Genomic DNA, 17,444 nt, shown 5'->3' on the forward strand with positions numbered 1-17,444 from the left:
ATTAGCAAACGTTTAAATTTATATATTCTGTTCATGACTGCACTTTACTAAGGGTCAGTAGAGAGAATTAAGAGATGAGATGATAACAAATCTTAAATGGGGATTTTTATTTTCTCATTTCCTGCCCTTATGTTATAAACTACATTACCTCATTACCTTTCCTCCTGTTTACTGATTATAAATTAGTTAAGGTGCACCCAGGGGCCAGCCTCTGGAAGAGGGTTCAGGCTTTTTTAGAGATTAGAGAACTTCATAAATTTAACTTTTTTCTTTGCTTGACCCATATTTGATTTTGTTATAAATACTTATAAACTAAAGAACAGATGTGTGGTTTATCTCTTAAATGAAATCTGTAGCAATTGATTGTAATCCACCAGAAAGAACTTCCCTAATTAAGTTCATTCCGGTCACTCAGTCGTGTCCGACTCTCTGAGACCCGTGGACGGCAGCGCACCAGGCTGCCCCGTCCTTCACTGTTTCCCGGAGCTTGCGCAAACTCACGTCCATTGCGTCGGTGACGCCATCCAACCATCTCGTCCTCTGTCACCCCCTTCTCCTGCCTTTAATCTTTCCCTGCATCAGGGTCTTTTCCAACATGCACCCATTTGTATCAAATATGACCATTTAAACTTCAAATAGACAAGATTTCACTTTTTTCCCCTTGTTTTCCTCCATTGTAACTTTTGAGTACAGATGGTCAGGCACTCCTTGAAAGCCCAAGCTTTGAAATACAGAAATTATATCAATACAGAAATATGAAAAGTTCTTAAGTAGTAAGGCTATTGAGAACAAAGTAATGGAAAGGTGCTTTGGAACTTGCAGTGGGTTATACCAACATAGGCTATTAGCTTTTCAATCTTATGTCTTTATTAACCAAGTTTCTGTTGTTGTAGCGAGACGGCATTTCCCTTCCAAGAAATGAAGGATTATGAACAGTAGGGGTTTTAAGGAAAATTTCCCTGGTAAGCTAATTTAACAACAGATAAACTGTCACTCTGCCTCCCCGCCCAATTCCCGTCAGGTATCAGAACTTCACCAGAAAGTACTTAAAAGATTTATTTGAACTAACTGAATCACTAGATGAACCTAAATTTGTTCTAGAATCATGTCCACTTTTCTGCGGAAACAGACAAAAAGCCAAACTAGTTTCTATTCATCACAAGACAGCTTCTCCAGCTCAGTTTGTTTCACTGACTACAAGATTGGATTTTAAGATGTGTAGATGGGAAGATGTGTGAGCGCATGCCTGAGACTTCTGCTGGATTAGACCTGCAGCCGTTAGGCCTTCTGGCACACGTGCAACTGTGTGTGTACTGGATCTTGAGCCGCCTGACTCTGACACACTAGCCCGGGCGCACAGTGACAGCGCTGGAAGATATCCACAACATGAGTGTTGTTGTTGTGACCCCTCCTGGAGCAGACGTGTCCCTCCAGGAGCACCGGTTTACAGATTTTGGTCCGATAATGATGAGCGCAGCAAAGTCCAGGCCCGCAGTTGAAATCTCTGAGACATCTTTCTCCCCTATGTCCTGTAACAAGATTGACACAGGCTTTAGTGATAAGCGGGTGGCTTGTGGGGGTGTGACTGGGGTGAGGCAAGGCAGGGAGGATAAGCTGGCAAAGTAAGGCTGGAGCAGCATGCCCGGCTCCAAGGCTGAGCGCAGCAGTGAAACGGACAGCTCTCCCGAGCAGAAGATACTGCCTGAGAAGCCTGAGAGCAGGAGGAGAAGAGGGCAGCAGAAGATGAGATGGTTGGGCGGCATCACTGATTCAATGGACGTGAACTTGGGCAAACTCCGGGAGATGGTGAGGGACAGGGAAGCCTGGCGTGCTGCAGTCCATGGGATCGAGAAAGAGTCAGACGTGACTTGGCGACTGGACAACAACCAAGTTAAAACATCTGTCAGAGAAAGATGGAATTTCCTGTCTTGAGACAAAGTAAGTATCACCCATCAGTGTTTTATTAAAGGGATGTGTACTGACATGGTAAGAGACCACTGCTTACGCGGGGACCAGTTAACCTAAAGACACCACCAGGAGCAGCCAGTTCACCCTCAAACATGCCAGCTGCTTTCTGTCAAACGTTGGATTTTAAGATTCCAGTTGTTTAAAAAGCTTCTTAGTGAAGTTTGTATTTTGTTTGAGAATGAAAAGTTACTTCATCTGTGTTCATCTCTTTCGTATTTTTTTTTTAAACAAGTTTATTGGCTTATATTTGTTGGATGTATTTTTTTTAATTGGGGTATGTGTGTGTTAGCTGCTCAGTCACGTCTGACTTCATGACCCCATGGACTGTACAGCCCGCCAGGCTCCTCTGTCCATGGGATCTTCCAGGCAAGGATACTAGAGTGGGTTGCCATCTCCTATTCCAAGGGATCTTCTTGACCCAGGGGTCAAACCCACATTTCCTGCATTGGCAGGCACATTCTTTACCACTGAGCCACCCATATATATATGGGAGCCTATATATATATATATATATATATATGTACACACACTCATATTTAGAATGCTGCTCTTACTCTTCCTGGGTTGTGGCTTTGTAGTATTTGAATTCCCCTGCGTTGGGTGCTTGATTGTCTCTTCTGTGTCTATGTCGTCTTTGTCGTCCGTCCCCTTCTCCGGCCCTTTGGCTGCCTCTTCCACTGGAGTACAGAAATCTGAGAGACAAGCGGGCGGGGTTAGAGGCCGAGAGCCACGGGCAGGCGCATCCTCAGGCTGCCAGAGAGTTTGGCAGGGCCTCTGCCTTCAGTCTCTGTGTAACTGTCTAGGTTTCTGGGACACGTGCGCTAAATATTTATATCTCACATAAGGCAAAGAAAGGGGGTTAAGTAACTGAATCAAAGCAGAAACAGTGATTCCAACTTGCACCGTTTCTTTAAAATCATCTCCACATTGCTGGCAAGGGTTGTTGCCAGGAAAGGAACTATTTTGCTGCATCGAAAAGAGGCAGCTGGGGAGATTCGCTTCAAGAATGACTTCAGGAAGCCTTTAGAGAGTGCCTGTCATGGGACATCGTCGTCCAAGAGACCCAGGTGCTGTCTCCGCCTTGTTGGAGCACAGCAGTCCTGTCAAGCTCCGGGCCGACTCACTGTTCATGCAGAGCGTCCCCGGGCAGCACATGGTAGAAGCCTGGCACCGCCTCCGTGGTCCACGGCAGGTGGCACAGAACGGTTTCTCATCATAACGTTGGAGGCAGAATTTTCTAGCACTGCAGTCCTTGTCAGACACGCACTGTGAACCCTGTGAAGGGACATTTGTTCACAGGGCTAGAGAATCCAGTGAGATGTAAGCAGACTTTACTGCAGGCAGGAGGTGGAGGAAGCCGAATGCTGAGGCCCTTGAAATGTTGCCGCAAGCCTCTAGCAGCATCTTCATTTTTTTCCACTAGAGTTGGTTTTCTCCCACGAAGGGGAGAGCAAATCACGAACAAAGAGACCTATGTGCTGCAAAGGTTATTTGTGTTTGAAAAATTGTCCTACTTTTAAACCCAGAATTTAATTTTTATGTTCTTTGTGAAAATGGAAGAAAATGTTTTCCCATGTATCGTAGAGATGGTTATGAGATTTTTTAAAAAATATATTTATTTGTTTATTTGGCTGCACCAGGCCTTAGTTGTCGCTGTGGGATCTAGTTCCCTGATTAGGACTCGAACCCAGGCCCCCTGCCTTGAGAGTGCAGAGTCCCAGCCACTGCACCACCAGGGAAGTCTCTGTTTACAAGATTCTTGCTCTGTGGCTAGAAGCCCTCGACACTGTTCTACAGTTTAATGAGATGGAAGGTTGGTGTTTGTGGCAGCTCTATCTAGCTGACCTTTTGAACTCCCATCAGTCACCGTTGGCCAAGTAGCCCTCGGGGGACCTCACCTGAGTCACTTGATTCTTAGGGATGCCTCATTTGCAGAGCAACAGATTCCAAAGACCAGCTTTTCTTATCTACAACTGATGCTTTTTCAAACAGATATGAAAATTTCCTATAAAACAGTTCTGTGAAGTGAGACGGTGACAAGCCAGTGCTCCTTGCCACGTAGCATTGAACTAATAACTCCCGTATTCCCTGACTTCGTGGCCTTAGTTAAATCCCTTAGCATCTCTGAGTTGCATTTTCATCATCCGTCGTTAGGAGGCGTGACAACTATCTGAAGCTATAAGGAAGCAAGGTATTATGTATCAGAGGCCTGGCATGTGGCACAGCCTTCTCGGTGTTCACTTCCTCTCTGATTTATAGGCGAATTGAGAGCTCAGTGCCCTGAAAAGCCACTAGGCTTCTTGGGTGAGTTAATGCTAAGGTGACTGGATTCTCCCAGGAGGCCTTCAATCCAGCTCATAGCCTTTCCAGCTCCCAGGCTAGTTGAGATGAACCATTTCAGACCCCGATCCGAGTGATGCTTCATGCAAACCCCGCACCCAGCCCTCCTCCCTTTCGGGGCGTTACCTTCCGGGCCCTTTGTGCACCACTAGAGCTCTTGATGTAGTTGGAATCCAGAACTAGGGCTCCCAGGGGGGCGCACAGCCAGCCGAGCCCCAGCAGGACCACCACCACCATCCTCGACCCTCAGACCTCCCTGCGTCCTCCTTGAAGCTGGGAAGCTCTGCACCTGCAGTGGAGCTTTGGCCGAGATGGAAACTCAGCAAGTTGCTGGGAACTGCTTTTTCTGAAAGAGAAGGGAGGAAGGTGTGTGAAATGCGATAAGCGAGGTCTGATCCGCAGGTTCCCTCTTGAACTATTTATAGATGCGTCCTCTCCTTTCTCCCTGCTCCCTCCTCCTTCATTTCCTTCCTTCTTACCCCACACAGGCTAGAACAAATCCCTGCAATCTGTTTGATCAATAGTTCAAAACGAGGACTCAATCGAGGTGGGAGCAAGAGACAGGACTGCAGCCGCTGCTCCTCCAGGGGTTGAATCCCTCTTAATTACGGCCTATCAAAGTCAGTTCAAAGGGCCAGCAGAGGAGCAGGATGTCTGTATCAAAGGCAAACTCTAATAATGACCTGCATTTCCTACCTCCCATAATCCTGTGGGGGAGGAGGGAGTCCACTCTAAGATCTGTTTTCACAGCTAATTGTGCTCCCAAGAAAGAATGGCTCCTATTAGCCAATGTGCTACGCGGGATGCCAAAAACTAATGAGTTACAAACGTACTGAGACATTTTAAACTATGCTCAGGTAGTGAAGACTATGCTCAGGTAGAAACGAGGGACGATGCCTCTGATTAGCTCTGGCATCCAGATGTAAAGAACCCAACAGCTTAAGAGCTGTGAATGTAACAGCACCTGTTGGGGCTAAATGTCAACTGGAAAATAATTCTCCTTAAGATGAAAATGGAACTGTTTGAAGTTAGGATTATTTAATTAGGAACATAATGAGATTTATGAAAATTGTCCTTTTAATGAGAACCCCAGAGAGCCCATTGTATGTATAGATTTACACAACTTGATAGGAAGTTTGGGTGCATTTTATTGAGCAGTGGATTTAACTTGTGTTGTATGATGGTGAATTGACTGAAGCAGAACAGTCTCCAATATAGCAGATTTCAGAGGGAATTTTATGCATTTTCAATTTTCCTAATTTAAATTTTTATAACTTCTGCTTCATCCCCTTTTGTCTGTTTTTTTTTTTTCCACTCAAACTGTTACCTAAGTCAAATAATTTAGACATGCACTTATCTTCCTGGTAGCTCAGACGGTAAAGAATCTGCCTGCAATGCAGGAGACCGGGTTCAATCCCTGGGTCAGAAAGATCCCCTGGAGAAGGGAACGGCAACCCACTCCAGTATTCTTTCCTGGAGAATTTCATGGACTGAGTAGCCTGGCCGGCTATAGTCCATGGGGTCGCAAAGAGTTGGACATGACTGAGTGACCAACACTTTGTCACGGCCTAAGTACTTTAAGGGTAGAACAGTCTGAATTTGGATCTAAAAATCCCTTTACTGTTGGCTTTGTTCTCAGGGTAAATTCATCCCAGTACCTGGGATGTAAGGTGCCCTTTAAAATCTAACGACGTGTTTTCTGTATGCCATCAATGTCATTCTTAGTATCACTGGGTCTTCTTCCAGAACCAACTGACCTCAGTTGTCAAGATGAACCTGGATATTCTGTGCCAGAGGACCATTCTCAGCCTCAAGGCTGCCCAGCGCCCCGGCAGCTGGGGCAGGCGACCTGAGGCTCTGTTACTTGGCTTTCTTCCTGGTGTTGGGATGTCTGCCTCCGTTGTGTGGAGTGAGGAGCTATTTCTTCTGCAAGGACTACTTTTTTCATGTAAACCAACATCAAACACCCTTTGATTGTAGGATATGCCTGGTGACTAGATGTATTACAGAATTTATTTTAAAGTTGGACAATTATGACCAAATATAAAGGAGAAAGCCCCAGGGTTTGTTCCTTGCTGGGTTTCTCTGCTTCCTGTTACCTAACTGAAGAGAGAATCTTAGGGCAGCAGAAGCCTCTGGCAAAACAGACAGACAAAAAGGACTGGCACAAATATTCACTGAGAACTTTGTATGCAGCAGAACCTATGATTAGGTGTTGGTAATAAAAGCTAAAAATGGTCCTTGCCCGTGAGGAGTTAATGTCCAGAAGACAAATATGTAGAGAGAATTTCTATATATTATGACAAACACTAACAAAAAGGCAGAAATGTGGGGCTGGAGGATCACAGAGGAGGTTGTGATTAGCCCTCTGGAGGAGGGATTATTTGAGCTGGGTTTTGTGGGTAGAGTAGGAGTTCTCTAGGTTAAGAAGCAGGGGATGATCTCGCCTCAGGCTCAGACAGTGAAGTGTGTACAGGGGCAGGAAGGCACATATCAGTTCTAGAGAGTCTGTGTGACTGGGGCAGATGGTGGAGAGACCAGAGAAGGCTAGATTGTGAAGAACTGATAGAAGGCAAAGGGAACCAGAAGACGTTATTTCATAAGCAGGAGAAAGTCACTGGGGATATTTGAACTTTATGACAGGATCTAATTTAAAATCCTTTTTAGGAGCGCAGTGCTGGCAGCGGTGTGGAGCCAGGGTTACAGTGGGTGAAAGTGAATGCGGGGCCAATGAAGAGGAGGTGGAGGAGGCGAAGAGGAAGGCCAGTGTGCTGGGGCGACGCGCTGACAGTGAGGACCACCGAGGATGGGATTCTGCGCGTGGATCTCCATCGCCTGATGTGAATGAAACGGAGGAGTTCAGGTCACCCTGACATTTCTAATTCTGTGCGCAGGTGGATGGTTATGGCTTCCCAGGTGGTGCTAGGGGTAAAGAAGCCACCTGTCAAAGCAGGAGACCTAAGAGAAGTGGGTTCCATCCCTGGATTGGGAAGCTCCCCTGGAGAAGGGCATGGCAATGCACTCCAGTAATCTTGCCTGGAGATTCTCACGGTCAGAGGAGCCTGGGGGGCTACAGTCCATGGGGTCGCAAAGAGTCAGACACACTGAAGCAACCAAGCCCACGCACAGATGGTCATGCACTGTAGATGGAATTCGGGTTGGAAAGTGGGTTGGGGGTGGTGGGACAGAGGCCAGGAGCACCGTGATCCAAGTCATCAAGGCTTTGCTGGGTATCCAACGTGGAGACAGAAGATTAGCCCTTGTGTCCTCCGGGAGTGCCGCTCCCACAGACGAGAGGACGTGAGGATTCAGACATACCAGACGCAGGAGGCTGCAAACCGGCAACAAGACTGAAAAGCAGTCTTCTCCTCTCTGTCTCTGTCTGACTTTCTCTCAGCCTTGCAAGACTGAGAGCTTCAGAGTCAGGTGGACCTGATGGGAGCACCACACAGGCCTTCCCTGGAGCCCCTGACTCCTGGATGCATCCATCTGCCCACCATAGTGTTTATAAAACTCTATTGTGATTGGACACTGGTTTGTCTCTACAATGAGGGACGAAGGTATCATCTTTGTATCCTCATGCTTTGAAGGCCTGGCACATAATAGAAGCTCCATACGTTGTTTTATGTGACGGAAGACTGCATAAATAAACGCATTTACTGTGACTTTGAACAAGACACTCCACCTTTCTGGGCTGCATCTCCACAACCGTAAAGTGGCATGACTCCCCGGAAGTCCTACTTCGGAGGGTTCAGGGCATGACTATCTGTAGCGGGCCTGGTGCAGTAACTGGCACTCAGATGCTCTATCCCAGGCCATCCTCACGTAAACCTCAGGACCCAGCACACCACACGGCCCTTCCTCGGTGGCGCTCAGCAGAAGTTTGTGTAATACAATGGTTGTTGTTGTTATTCAGTAGTTCGGTCGTGTCCTACTCTTCTCGACCCCACGGACTGTAGCACGCCAGGCTTCCCCATCCCTCACCATCTCCCGGAGCTTGCCCAAGTTCATGTCCATTGAATCGGTGATGCCATCCCACCATCTCATCTTCTGTCGCCCTCTTCTCCTTCTGCCTTCAATGTAATCCTAGGCACCAAAGAAAAATCCACCCCCCCACCAATTGTTATTTCTAGGTCTCCCAAAGGCCAGAGCGACTTTGAGGACATAAATACTAGAGTCTCCCTGGAAGATGACCTGGGGTATTTCCAGATCTGCAGAAGCTGCTTGCGGATAGCAATCAGGGTTCCTCAGCCAGGATGCCCAGTGGCTGCGCTCACCGCCCTCAGGCTGATCTCAGTCCTTGCGGCTTAGAGATTATGGAGCAGTCGGAAGTGGATGCCAGGGAGGAGCAGAGGGGAGAGGAAGGTTTCAGAAGTGTTTCTGCTGAAAAGGAATTGATGCTTTTGAACTGTGGTGTTGGAGAAGACTTGTGAGAGTCCCTTGGATTGCAAGGAGATCCAACCAGTCCATCCTAAAGGAGATCAGTCCTGAATGTTCAATGGAAGGACTGATGCTGAAGCTGAAGCTCCATTACTTTGGCCACCTGATGGCAAGAGCCAACTCATTGGAAAAGACCCTGATTCTGGGAAAGATTGAAGACAGGAGGAGAAGGGGACGACAGAGGATGAGATGGTTGGATGGCATCACTGACTCGATGGACGTGAGTTTGGGTAAACTCAAATGGTGAAGGACAGGGAGGCCTGGTGTGCTGCGGTCCATGGGGTCGCAAAGAGTCGGACACGACTGAGCAACTGAACAGCAACAGTAGGTCAGGGCCCCTGAGTTCCCAGACGCAGATGGCAGAGCACTGCAGAGCCCACTCCCCACGCTGGGAGCCTGGCCCCTCACGTGAGGACGCCCTCACATGCTTTCCTTCCCCTGGACACCCCTGCCAAGGACTGTGGGCCAACAGACAACCCGAGCTGGTCCTCCTCATGCCTCAGGGAGCTCCTGGCCCAAAGGAAGGGTGGGATTAGGGAGTATCGACTGAGCTCAGAGGAAATTAAAATTCTAGAAAAGAAATTCCACCCCCACCCCCACCCCGGTTCAGCAAGGAGGGAGATGCCACCCCCGTGGATGATTCCCAGCCCGGGCAGTGGGGTGCAGGCTGGTGTGTAGGAGCTGACACCTGTGCCCTCCAGTGACAGCTGCTGTAGTTCACGTCAAAGACAGCACTGTGATTTATATTCACTTCGGAAAGCGAAGTTTTGTTATGGCTCCCGTGTCAAAGCCAGTTTGATTTCCATACATTCTGCTTCTCTTAAAAGAAAATCAAAGGAACTGAAACGAGCAGGTCTTTGGCAGCATCTCACAGGAAATGTTCAATAAGTGAAAGATGAGAGGGGCAGGTTGATGAGGGGAGACAAAGATTGCAGGATCCATGTAATCACTGCAGCCGTGTAAACACTGAGGTCAGGAGGGGACCGCCGAGGAACTGGGTCTACCAGATGTCTTGCCCCTTTGGGTGGTTCCACTTCTGGAAATGGCCTGGATGCAGTCAGGAAGACGGAGTCTGGCCTATCACCGATCTTGTGGCCTTGGCTGGGTCACGGGCCTCTCAGCCTCAGCTCCTTGTGGCCTGGAGACCAGGTTTTGGGGAATTTGCAGGTAGATGATGGGGGAGATGACTGTGATGTCACACACCCTGGGGGCACCACTTGGACCCGACCTGTGTCTATGTGAGTGGTCCCCCTTCGAAGTTGTGCAGTCAGATGGTGTTAGGACCTCCCTTTCCTGCAGCAACAGCCTCAGCCCTCCTGACGCCACAGCAGACATGTAGCTGAGAACGGCACCAGGGGCCCCTAGCTTGCTTAATCAAGGTTGTGCTCTGCCTTCTTTGGGCAAAAGAAATTTGATGATGTTGAGTGTGATGCATAGATCCTAACTGCCTTGTCTGCCCTACCCCATTCCTGGGCACACACCATACTTCTGTGTAATGAAAATCCCATGGACCAGGTGCTTGCATTCAAGCTGAGGTCTGAGGTCAGAGTCCCCATGTGCTCAGGTTCTGTGTCACCTTCTCCACACATGTGAAGGAGGGGCCAAGGAGCTCTGCAGGGGGCTCTTTCACGAGGGCGCTGATCCCATTCACGAAGGCCCCACCTCCAGACCAAGCGCCTCGGGAGGTTCCCACATCTAATACCATCACACTGGGAGTTAAGATAGCAACACGTGAATCTGGGCACACGAGCATTCAGACCACAGCATTGCTCTTTCTCCTCTGCATCCTGACACACGTGTTACACAAGACACGGACATGGGGGTAGTGACAGCAGATGCTGCTGTGAAAAGGCAAGGAAAGATGTTTAAAAAGCTGCCCAGGTCTCAATACACGTTAGCTGGAAACAGCGTCGCTTATCTTCGGTCATGGCAGGAGTCAGGCGCTGGGACGAGGCCTTGGCACTAAGTTGACTCAGGGAACTGATGGCCTTTTGCTGATGCCACTGAGGGTCCCGGCAGCCTGCACTCATCAGTGCAGGAGACTTGGGTGGTTTCCTTTTCAACTGAAATACACTTATGGATCACAAGTCCCTTTCAGCCTCTTTGTTCTGGCAAGGCCTTTTTGCACAGTCCACTTTGCTTTATTCTTATTGTTCACTAAGTAGTTGTCAACTCTTTGCAACCCCGTGGACTGTAGCCTACTGGGCTCCTATGTCCATGGGATTCTCCAGGCAAGAATAATGGAGTGGGTTGCCATTGCCTTCTCCAGGGCATCTTCCCAACCCAGGGATCAAACTGAAGTGTTCTGCTACGCAGACAGATTGTTTACTACTGAACCAGCTAGTTAGTCCTTTATTCACTGTACTGACTGTAATTTAATAGTAAATACACTGCAGGGAGGAGGACAGAAACCTAAAGAACTGAGTGGAGACCAACTTCCATTCTTTTCAGCTTGTCTTCTCCTACGCCGTTTCGCTCACGGTTTCATCATTTGAGTCTTTCTCTTTCTCCTCCTTGCTCTTCACTCTCTCAGCCACATCCTTCTGCACCCCTGTAACTCACCCACTTACTCCTCCTCTGCTCCCCTGTGCCGTCAAAGCCTGGTGGCACCGTAGCCTGATGACCAGCCCTCCAGGCCAAGGAGCGGCCTCCGCCATGCAGGGTGGGGCTGGGGGTGTGTGACCAGCGCAGGGTCTTTCTGTGGCTTCTGTAAGCAGGAGGTCAGAGGGTTGTGAAGGGAGAGCGTGGAACCGAGCCCCCCACCCACTGTGTGTGACTCTGTAGGACAGAGTGGACCTGAGCAGTGGCCCACACACACCCCATCGCCTGTTTCAGGGAAGGAGCACACAAAGGGGAATCCGGCGGACGAGATGGGGTCTGTACCCTAACTGGAATCTGATTCTTTTTCCTCAAAGGTAGCAGGTGAACCCCACGATATTAGGAGACCCCAGACCTGCCTGGAGTCCCAATTCTAAAGAAGCAAATTTTAAAAAATGAACAGCTCTGGTGACTACAGTTAACAGTTCTGTGCTGTGAACTGGAAAGTTCCTGTGAAAGCAGAGCATCAGTGCTCTCACCATAGTAACGAAATGATAATTATGTGGAGTTAAAGGACTCCTTCCTTATCCTGTATGTGTCAAACCATCACACTGTATGCCTGAAACTTACACAGTGTTTCATGTCAATTACATCTCCATAAAGCTGTCTTGAGCTCTGCACACAGAGTCGCCACTGGAGGGGAGAGGCTGTGGGCCTTGACCCTCCCTGGGGTGCTCTCCACGGATCCCAAGTAGTAGAATCCCTTCCCAGGGTCCAGACTCTGCACCCCTTCAGGGTGAGTCTGCATCTGGCTTCTCTGTCATCCTGGGAGTTGTGTTGTTTGTGACTCGCTGGGTGTGATCTGTCTCCTGCCTGGGGTGAACCCTGGGAGTCGTCCAAGCCTCCTCAGAACTTTGGCCACAGAAAGCCATGTGGTGGGGCCCCTTGGGCAGGCCTCATCCAGATGGTTTATTTCTGGGGAATCTCCATTTTAAAGATGAAGACACCAAGGCTCAGAGAGGTCAGATAACTTGCCCAAGGTCACACAGCTAGTGAGTTGCAGACCTTGGATTTAACGCAAATGTTCTGGCTCCCAAGTTTATTCCTTCCTGCATACCACACTCCACAGTTCACTAACCAAAGACCATTCTCCAAAACATCAAGTTCCCTGAAACACAGCTATATATTCACCAAAGGGACGCTGCTTCTTCCTATTTTCAGGTTACATAGGAATATGTCACCGTCCTTTTTCTTAACTTATCCTTTGTGTAAAGTGATGATAGTGCTTTACTAGCAAGTGGTTAAGATGAGCTAATTTCCAGGTTGTGTAAGCCAGGCTGTACCTAAATCCACAAGTGGAACGTTGACAAAATTGGTTTCCTCATAAAAACAATTTGTAAATATTTCCTGCCCTTTTGACATTCAACTTGGACTCTAACTTGGGTAGGGAAGCCCCATAACTGTATTCACAATCTGGATGAGGCTCTGGGGGCAGGGAAGGCTGGGCTCATCACGCTGACTCCCCTGTGCAGCATTCACCTGCAGGGTCGGCTTTTCTTTACCGCGTTTCCTTGTGCCCCCTTGTGGCCAAGAGTGACCTGAGCGCCCAGAAGGCCCAACGTGAATTCCAGGGACTGATCCCAGCTGCAGTTTGGGGTGGAAATTCCCCAGGGCACAGCACAGCCCTTCTCATGAACCTGGGTACTTCCCCACCTTGTGAAAGTCAGTTTAACTTTTCTAATTATAACAGAAACACATTTCCAAATTTTAGAAATTTTGGAAAATACAGAAAAGTGTGAAGAAAGTAAAAATCACGTATACTCTGACCCAGCAGAGAGAGTCACTGTCACATTTTGGAAACATTTTCCCAACATTTCTTCTATGCACACACACACACACACACACACACACACACACACACAAATATACAGCATCTATTTAGTTAATACATAATGCATGTATTATCAATCTATCACCAGTCCAGAGTTAAGCCATTACCAATGTCCACATCCATGGGGCTTCCCTGGAGGCTCAGATGGTAGGGAAATCGCCTGCAGTGAAGGAGACCTTGCTTTCTCTTTGAGTAAAATGGTAACATATGCATACATACACATACACAGAGTTACACTGTACTTAAACTTTTGTTCCCCTAACCCCACTTTTTAAAACTGGGCCTTTCCCTCAGATGATCAGATATTAGCAGAACACATGGTTGAACCATACCCCAAAATATGGGTGTATTACAATTTAATGAACCCTCTAAGTGTCGGCCATTCAATTTAGTTCAGTTCAATTGCTCAGTCATGTCCAACTCTTTGTGACCACATGGACTATGCACCATGCCAGGCTTCCCTGTCCATCACCAACTCCCGGAGCTTTCTCAAACTCACTGCCATAGAGTCGGTGATGCCATCCAACCATCTCATCCTCTGTCGTCCCCTTCTCCTCCTGTCTTCAATCTTTCCCAGCTTCAGGGTCTTTTCCAATGAGTCAGTTCTTTGCATCAGGTGGCCAAAGTATTGGAGTTTCAGCTTCAGCATCAGTCCTGCCAATGAATATTCAGGACTGATTTCCTTTAGGATGGACTGGTTGGATCTCCTTGCAGTTCAGGGGACTCTCAGGAGTCTTCTCCAACACCACAGTCCGAAAGCATCAATTGGTTTTTAATCTCCTGCTGCTGTAACTCATTCAAGCTACTCAAGATGAACCTCTGCACAAGTCTATTGCCTTGAGGCAAGTTTTCAGACCTGGAGTTTAAGGGTACCACATACACCCTAAACATATAACAACATACTCTTGGATCTTTGTCCCTGTCCCCTGGAAGCCATTCCTCTCCTTCACCTGACCCATCCTGGGCAGTGAGGAGCTTTCACCTCTGGGGCCCCCGAGATCTGCTGCCCCCTAGAGGAGGCTCACAGAAAGGGCTAGTATCTCCTCCTCAAAGATGCCAAGGGGTCCTCACCCTTCATCACAATTCTGGAGTCCTTGAAAGCTTCTGAACTGTGGTATTGGAGAAGACTCTTGATAGTCCACTGGACTGCAAGAAGATCCAATCAGTCCATCCTAAAGGAAATCAGTCCTGAATATTCATTGGAAGGACTGATGCTGAAGCTGAAACTCTAATACCTTGGCTACCTGATGCGAAGAACTGACTCACTGGAAAAGACCTTGATCCTGAGAAAGATTGAAGGTGGGAGGAGAAGGGGATGACAGAGGATGAGATGATTGGATGGCATCACCAATGTAATGGACATGAGTTTGAGCAAGCTCCAGGCGTTGGTGATAGACAGGGAAGCCTGGCATGCTGCAGTCCATGGGGTCACAAAGAGTTGGACACGACTGAGTGACTGAACTGAACTGAAAACAAACCAGAGGGCCCCTTTCCTTTAAAGAAACAGAATTAAATACTGTTGCTGGCTTCAGAATCTTAATTTTCCTTACACTTAGGGCAATTGAGATACCAAATCTTCACTGTAGGGTTTCTGTTCTCTATTTTTTGTTCTTTTTCTTTTTTTTTTTCATTTTTGGGAGTAAAACTATACTAACCCTTTGAGATTTTCTCTCACAAAGGTAACAAAGGCAGACAGAGCAGGTTATCTTGACTAGAGCAGGTGACCTGTGTTGGAAACCTGCTCACCAGGGCCTCTGGACACACACAGAATAGACGCTCCCGGGTTTGTGCTCATCCATCAGTTCTGAGCATGGTGCCCTGTACACAGTAAGCACTTAGCAAATGTCCCACAAAAGAAGGAATCTAAAGTACCTTCCCTGCCCTAAAATTCTGGTTCTAGACATTTAATAGGAAAAGAATGCCAGGTGATTAGGATTTGGACTGAGAAAATCCTTTCTATGCCTCCCAAGATTCAGAACCCAGTGTGGGTGGGCAGGGTGTGAGAACTAGCTGTAGTTTGGAGGTGGCCGAGGCTAGAGGCTTGATGTGAATGTTGAGAGTAACTGTGGATCCTGCTAAGCCAGCAGGGTCAGAGTGATGGGAAACAAAGGAATGATTCCCTCTGCAGCTGCTGTTTTCCAGAACAATTTTTTACCACCTTCCTGCATGTTGGGAGAGAGAGGAGGTCCTCTGTGTGACCTGGGACTGGTATTATCAGGTCCCTTCACAAGGAAAGACTTCGGATGAAGAAGCCCAAGGAAGGAATGTTGCCAACTTCCTGTTAAAAGTGGTTTTTATAGACTTTAATGACCTGCTGGGCCCGACAAAGGCCAGGTCTGTGCCAAAGTGCAGGCTGGAGTTGTGGTTCTAATATTCGTCTGGATGTGAATAAATCTAAGTTTGCTTGCATGGCTTTTAATCGCCTATAGCATATTAATTTTCATCTGTGTTATTAACTAATGAACATTTTCCATGTGCCAGGTGGATCATTGTGTACTCTGGATACATCACCGTCTTTACTATCGACTACAATCCCAGGGACAGGGGAGCCTGGTTGGCTGCCATCTATGAGGTTGCACAGAGTCGGACACGACTGAAGTGACTTAGCAGCAGCAGCACAATCCTCTGAAGTAGACCTTATTTGGTTCTGTCTCACAGATGTTGAAACAGAGACGTAGAGTTGTACACCAACAACCACAGGGTTGGCAAGTCTGAGGTGCCAACCCAGCATCTTTTGACTCCAAAACTCATTTTATTTAGCCTACTAACTTATATTGCTTTGCCAATGACATTGATCATTTTCTGCCTCATTTTCCAAGTCTCACATTATGAGTCCTTTGGGAGCAAGCATCTTACTTATCTTTTCTTAGCCTGAAATGCTTAAACACAGCAGGGAAATCATCTTTACCTCTGGTTTCAAAAAGCAACCTGGTATTATGTTCTGAGTATCAAAGACTTTGTGGGGCTTTCTTCTTTTTATCTTGAAAAATAATTTTAGACTTACAGGAAAGATTCAAGAATAATGCAATGAAGATCCATAGATCCTCCACCTAGATACACCAATTGTTAACATTTTGAATGTTTTTTCCTGACCATTTGAGAGTTTGTTGCAGACACACACTATGTCACTTATGAATAACTTTATATATCTCCTTAAAAAACAGGCCATTTATCCATGCATGCCTGTTAGCATTCGAGCTCTGTCGCATCCGACTCTTTGCAACCCCATGGACTGCAGCCCATCAGGATCCTCTGTCGATGGGGTTCTCCAGGCAAGTGGGTTGCCGGTGCCCTCCTCCAGGGGATCTTCCTGACCCAGGGATTGAACCCACATCTCTGTATCTTCTGTATTGCACAAGGATTCTTTAAAGCTGAGCCACCAGGAAGTCCCCATTTCTGCATAATCAAGGTATAATCATTACCCTCAGGAAATTTAACATTGTTACAATACTAATACAGTCGACATTCAAATTTTCTCAATTGTCCCAATAATGACCCTCAATAGCTGCTTTTTGTTTTTTGATCCAGGATGCAATTTAGGATTACATGGCTCTCAGGGTCATATCTTTTGTCTCCTTTAATCTAGAACACTTGACTAGTCTTCTTAACAGTTCATGAAGTTCACGTTTTTAGAAGAGACCAGGTGGTTGTTTTGCAGAACTGCCCCTCAACTGGGTTTGTCTGTTTCCTCCGGAACGGAGAGAAAGCACTTCTTGGGCGAGTCATTCTCACACAAGACGTCAGTCTGTACCATCCCCGGCGCTGCACAGTTCCATCACTCGGTTTAGGTGATGCGTTTGATGTGAAGGTAACCTTTTCTCTTCACTAAGTCATCTGTGGGATAATACTTTGGAACTGGACGAATATCCTCAACCGTCCACCATCTATTGATGAATTCTGCTTGACGCAGTTCTTGGTGGCTCCAAAGCGGGGATTTTCTGTTTCTGTAATTTCTTGTACGTTTATGAGTTGGAATTCTTCTCTAAAGGAGAGCTGTCCCTCATCCACCTCCTCTCTCCCTTTGGATTACTCCTCCAGTGTCATCTTTAAGTCATGCCACTTACCCCTTGGGGACCTATGTTTCTCATCGTTAAGATGAGGTGACCTAAGGGCCACATTCTTGAATTTCAGTCACTCTGAGACGAAATCCCCTCATAGGCCTGTCAGGTGTCCGCCGGAGAAAGACGCGGCAGCGGGCGACCCCTCCGCGGGTAAAGGTCGCTAGTGGGCTCCGCGCCTTCTCGCGAGAGCGGGCCCCTCAGGGGAT

At 47.5% G+C, this 17,444-nt stretch overlaps 1 protein-coding gene across 2 annotated transcripts; it reads right to left on the reverse strand.

The window, feature by feature from the left end:
- Positions 1–844: 844 nt before the first annotated feature.
- Positions 845–4,696, reverse strand: DKK4 (dickkopf WNT signaling pathway inhibitor 4). Of its 2 annotated transcripts, none has more exons than XM_027530126.1 (4): positions 4,435–4,696; positions 3,093–3,243; positions 2,523–2,660; positions 845–1,529 (listed from the first exon to the last, which is right to left on the reverse strand). In XM_027530126.1, exons 1-4 carry the CDS (start codon positions 4,543–4,545, stop codon positions 1,279–1,281), a joined length of 651 nt encoding a protein of 216 aa, XP_027385927.1. In that variant the 5' UTR covers positions 4,546–4,696; the 3' UTR covers positions 845–1,278. The 2 variants fall into 2 exon arrangements, with proteins under 2 accessions (XP_027385927.1, XP_027385928.1); XM_027530127.1 differs by having other exon boundaries at positions 2,497–2,660; positions 4,435–4,695.
- Positions 4,697–17,444: the final 12,748 nt, after the last annotated feature.

This window comes from Bos indicus x Bos taurus, chromosome 27, assembly GCF_003369695.1.
Source record: "Bos indicus x Bos taurus breed Angus x Brahman F1 hybrid chromosome 27, Bos_hybrid_MaternalHap_v2.0, whole genome shotgun sequence".
NCBI lineage: Eukaryota > Metazoa > Chordata > Mammalia > Artiodactyla > Bovidae > Bos > Bos indicus x Bos taurus.

Bases quoted from the DNA above. Each gene is read 5' to 3' on its own strand.
- DKK4 (XM_027530126.1), bottom strand. From the start codon at position 4,545: ATGGTGGTGGTGGTCCTGCTGGGGCTCGGCTGGCTGTGCGCCCCCCTG. The intron at 3,244-4,434 runs GTAACGCCCCGA...GTCCCTTCACAG, and splicing joins GTGCACAAAGGGCCCGGAAG to GGTTCACAGTGCGTGTCTGA. The intron at 2,661-3,092 runs GTGAGTCGGCCC...CTTGTCTCTCAG, and splicing joins GGGGACGCTCTGCATGAACA to ATTTCTGTACTCCAGTGGAA.